We start from the raw sequence: 5,627 nt of genomic DNA on the forward strand, positions 1-5,627 counted from the left end.
AAGTAATTTATTGACTATTCCTTCATCTATGTCATTGATGGAAATTAAAAAAAAGCAAAGGTCCTAAGACTGAGCCCTGAGGCACCCCACTTGTGACATTAATCCAGTTTGGCTGAACTCCATTTATAACAGCCCCTTGCTTTCTTCCTTCCAGCCACTCTTCAATTCAGTTTGCTAACATATCCCCCACACCTAATAGAGATTTCAAATAGTTAAAAACTATTATCCCACATTAAAACTGGAAACATTTGGGTGATCACTTTTCTAGCCCTAAAATTGGGTTTATTTCCTATGATAGTTAGCAGGTGGAATTATTTTCATAGTCATGTTTGTCTGTTGAATTTCATGCAAAGATGCTTGAGGCTGTCTACACTAGCAATTTTTAACTTAGAAGTGATAAAATAAGGCTGAAAGTAGTTATTTAACATCACCAGTGGCATAATAGTGGAGGGGGGCTCAATTACTCTTAATGCAAGAGGAGAAGGACATCTTTTGTAGTTACATTACTGAACACCACCCACTGCCAATTTGTGGACTACTGTAATTGAATAGTGAGATTGACCATTACATTATAATGCCCCAATAGTTGAAAGTGCCAGCATGTTTGTTGGTAGATGCTCCTTGGTATCAAAGTTAATTTGGAAACCAACATAAAAAACTTACACTCCATTATTTGCTCTGACAAGAGAAGCCCAAGAATTGGTAATGGGTGGTGTTGATTAGCTCCCCTACCTCTAGTCTGTGACTCCATAAGTAGGGGTGGCTTAGTGTAGATAGCCCTTGTGAAACTTATCAAATCAACTGTATCTTGGCAAATCTTGTGGTATTATCACGTAAAATCAGTTTTCCTACAGGTATCAAATAGGCAAACCTACAAATAACAGCAGGTTTTATGAAGAAATAAAGGAAATGTTCTGTAGTAGATAACCTGGCTGAATTTCTTTAAATGTAAAATAACAAGTCTGAACAAATCTTAATAAATGAATAAAATCTTCATTGTTGAAAACAAACAGAAGGCACAGTGTATGTAATTGGCTAGATGAAGTAGCAGTTGCTTCTACTAAACTGTGTTTAGCTCCACAGCTTTCTTTCCCTCAAGATTAATCTCAATGTAACTAAAACACAATATTCTTAAAGTATGTCTTCACACAACAGTCTCCTAGTAAAACTGGCTAATAAAATGTTCACTTGTATTCAACAAATCCACTTTCTTTGTCCAGTAAGTAGTGTCACCTTGTAACATTTATCCTTTCTCAGCATTGACTGGATGTTACTTTTAATCGATTTCAGCCCATCCAGTAAATGATATTACAGTACTAATCTGTTCAACCCAGATGCTATATAATACTACAGTATCCTCTCAGACAGAATAGATGTTACCTAATGTAGAGAAAAAAGCAACCAGAACATGGGAATTTTAACAACTTTCTGGACAACGTGTTGCTGCCATTTCAGCATGGAAACTAAAAAACTGAAAATTTTGTAAAATTTCAATATAATTAAAGCTAGTAGAAAAAATATACCTACATATCACAATCTTTGTAAATAAAAATACCTGAACTTGGCCCAGACTAGCATTTATTACAATGCTATTTTTTGGTCATATTGTTATTTTAGTAGCTTCAGAAAGAGTGCATGTTTACCAGCTTCTCTATTTCTAAAAAAGTAATCTGTGCTCAGAAGTTGAAATAAGCAAAGATTTAGTTTTAGATGTTTAAATAACACAGAAGGTTTTAAAAAATGAACAAAAACTCCCTTAATTGTTCATTAATTATGAATGGTAAATATAAAATGTTTTCAATTTGTATTGAAATCTTATATTCCAACTGATTACGTATAGATCTCAGAATGATGGATGTTTATGTGAACATCATCATCAATTAGGGTATCTACCAGAATCGAAATGTATTAAAATATCACATGTAAAACTTTTACTTGTTAGTGAATCAGAAGAGTATTCAGACTGGACTGCTGATGCTGGAGTGAGCTTAGACTCTTTCAAGAAGAAATCCAAATCAGGAAAACACCGAGCTGGTGAGGAAGATCATAAAGGAGAAGAATCACAAACCAGAGATGAAGATGAAAAAAAAACTTGCATGAAAAAACAGAACAAACGAGTTAGTGTTCTGTACACTGTGCAATTATCTTTTTATTAAAAATATTGTTAAGGGTTGTTTGATAAAAAGAAATATTTCAAGACTTTGTCTGAGTAGTTTGTAACTGAAACATCTTACTACATTAATAAGTTCTGTAACTATTTTATGAGAAAAATAAGTTGTGCAAAAGGTAATTTGGAAATTTCTAAAATGGTTTATCAGTTATTGGTCATATTTAAGCATACACACAAAAGAACACACACACACACACTCATACAGATATATACGTATGTCAGGGTGTCCAGCCAAATGGAAACAGGGAAAACTTGAAAATATTTACCGTGCAGGGAAGATATAGGGAATTTCACTGGCTGAATTACATTTTTTTTAATGGATTGTATCATCAGATTTGATGTAAATCCAATTTTTGGGAATGTAGAGAGGGGTCTGAGTTATATATCATGTTTTTAATATATAAAATGGCTTCTGGTGATTTTGCGTGTCTTGTAGTCAAGTTCAAAGTAAGCATACACAAAAAGTCAAAACTGAAATGAGCAACCATTGCCTCAAAGCTCAATATTAGGGGTGTTAAAATCATAAATAATATTCAACGTTAAACTGGTACACAATTAAAAACATTTTATTTAGGCCTATCTATGGCCTTTAGAAAGTTGGCGACTCTACACGTTACAACGTCATCATACAGGATTTTTGTATGGTTTTGTGTATTCATCCGTACTTGATTCTGTATTCACTGCCATCCCTACATCATCTTTATTTTTATCAAAAAATTTTTAATTACTTTTATATTTTATTAAAATTTATATCTCTGTACTTTCAATGTGAGTCTTAACTAAAGATCCATTTTGATAATCTCAAACTAACTACACTTAGTTTTTCACATATTAAATAGTTTAGTGTGATTTATTTTTAAATGCATTTAGAGATTCTTTGGAAATATTTTTCATGGAGAAGCGAAAAGAATGTAAAGTTTTGTTCCAATATGTCAGTGATATTATTAGAAATCTTAAAAATAATTAATTATACTTGTCATAAGACATTATTTTAGGCTTTTTTTTTAATAAATTCTTAATCTAATTCTTAAAAATCCCTAAGGGATTAGATAAATAATGCAGTGTTAAAAAAAAGGCCTAACATAATGTCTTATGACAAATATAATTAATTATAATCATGCTTCACCAGTTTGTAAAAGGCATGCATACCATAACAATCTCAAAAATATCTTCAAATAATAAAATATCTTACATACATTTTATAAAACATGTATACTATTTGTATTTTCTGTCTCATTATTCTGAAACTTTTATACTTTCATTACTCAGAAGAACAGAAGAATAAAGGAAGTTCCTGATGAGTACAAGCCACCGGAATGGCTCACCCATGTAGTGCCCCAGAAGAACCCATATGTCCCTCAAGTAGGAGATGAGGTGCTCTATTTTTGGCAGGGACATGAGATTTACTTGAAAGCTGTCAAGAAAACAAAGATATATGATGTTAGTTTGAAGTCTCAACCTTTTAGGAAACTCAGATTGCGCGTAAGTGAATTGTGTTTTTAGAGCTGCAAATTATGCAACTCTCTGAAATAAATAGAGCAAATTTACTGTGACTTCAAGTTATTAGGAATGTAATGATTTATAGATGATCTGACGCTATCTACAGGCTGGGGTGCTACAGAGGCACCCTACCATGTTCTGCCCAAGTAGCAAAAATGACAGTAAACTCTAAGACAAGGAGGCTATTTGCAAGCAGGGTTATATTCTGTTTCATTTTTGAAAAGACTCTAAAAACAAAATTGCGTTAGAATTTCTCATGTAAGATCTTATGGTGCTTTCTGTTCTCTCACATAAGCATTTTAATTATCTAAAGTCTATACTCTTTACTTAACTGTTTAAGAATTTGGAGTTTGAAGTTTATATGCAACTTTTCTTTTTAAGTGCTCAAACTTTGTAAACTACATATAAAGTATTTATATGTATCTTATTTGTGTATAAATCTGTAAGCAAGCACAGGTGTTTTATTTTGCAAACAAAAGTGTTAATAGAAAAATATGAAGAAAATTGTGGTCTCCTCAGAACTGTGGTTAACTGCACTGACAAAGTGAAGGAAATGTGTATAAATGTTGCAATAAAGAAGCATAGAATCTTTAATTTACAATATATATATATATATATTTGGTAAAAAATGTTCTGAAATAGTTGGTAGTTTCTGTTGAGGATCTCAGAATTTCAAAGAGTTTATAAAAAAGAGAAACAAAATATGTTTTTAGCTTATAAATACTTAATGGAATGCCTCAGTAATCTGTTAGATACATTTAGAATAGCAGGAGGTTTGAGTAATGTTGCTAAGAAATTTGAAATTAGTTCCTCAAACTACTACAAAGATGTTATAGCTTAAATTTTCAACTTTTTTCATATTTAGACATTAATAGTATCATAAGAAAGTCCTTTAAAGCTAAATTTTTGTGAAGTTTTATTATATCTTTAATAGTTGAAAATGTCTTTTTTCTATTCGTTTTTAAATTGCACAAGTTGCTCCTTACCATGTGCTTCTGATTGGTACTTTGAAAGAGTAAAATTCATCTGAAAACCTAAAAAAGGATTAATCATTCAGTGCTTGTCCACTGCAATATACCATCTGTCTGTATATCTGTCTTCCTGTTTTATTTTCACATGCTCATATATATGACATTGTGTAATTAATAATTTTGTATAGTTACATGTAATTTCATTTGAGAGTCCTAATAATATGCCGCTCTTTGTCAAAGCCTTTCTCTGCCCTTTTATCTGTTTTTCAGTCAGAACATTCATTGATTAATCAAGTCTATTTTCACTTGTGTAATTGGGCACTTACGTGTATCATAATTTGTTAATTTCATGCTATTTTAATGCTATGTGTTATATATATATATATAAGCATAAGCTTCATATCAGTAACTTACTTACCAGTCAGTGTTAGGTTCCATGTACACTATAACTTACTTTGCACCTGGAATAACTTGTATACTATTTTTAGTTGACATGTGCTTTAAATGCAAGTATTTCTGTCTAATTACTGAAAGGTATTTCAGTTTTACAAGAAAAGTGATTTCAACATCAATTCTTCATCTAAGGAAATTAAGCTGTGAGCTATGTAATGAAAGCTTAAGTTTTCTGTTTGGATCACCCTGTGCAGGAACAAGAACTAGTTCGTATAGAAGATATAGAGTTTGAAATTCTTCCTCCACGTTTGTGTCATCTAAGGTTGGCCATGATTGATCCAGAAACAGGGGATTGTACAGGGGATAGCTTTACTTTAAAATATCATAATATGGACAGTGTTCCTGACTTTTTAGTGTTGCGTTACTACTACAATGTGGCCATGGATCAACACTGGAAGGCTGGTAGGTTTAAATAATATTTCAAGATTTTTTTGGTCTGTCATGACTGGGCAGATAACAAAAAGTGAAGTTATTTCTGTCTAGCTAAATTGGAATCAATTGTAACAAACGTATGTGTATATATAAATTTATAT

General features: G+C 31.7%; 1 protein-coding gene across 1 annotated transcript in view; it reads left to right on the plus strand.

The window, feature by feature from the left end:
- The window catches only part of LOC106462272 (PH-interacting protein-like), a 110,946-nt gene that overhangs the window by 76,990 nt on the left and 28,329 nt on the right, over positions 1-5,627 (plus strand). The window contains exons 21-23 of the mRNA XM_013922172.2: positions 1,943-2,117; positions 3,440-3,652; positions 5,289-5,496. Coding sequence (XP_013777626.1) covers positions 1,943-2,117; positions 3,440-3,652; positions 5,289-5,496 — 596 coding nt within the window. The remainder of the gene's footprint in view (positions 1-1,942; positions 2,118-3,439; positions 3,653-5,288; positions 5,497-5,627) is intronic.

This window comes from Limulus polyphemus, unplaced genomic scaffold (assembly GCF_000517525.1).
Source record: "Limulus polyphemus unplaced genomic scaffold, Limulus_polyphemus-2.1.2 Scaffold1130, whole genome shotgun sequence".
Classification (NCBI taxonomy): domain Eukaryota; kingdom Metazoa; phylum Arthropoda; class Merostomata; order Xiphosura; family Limulidae; genus Limulus; species Limulus polyphemus.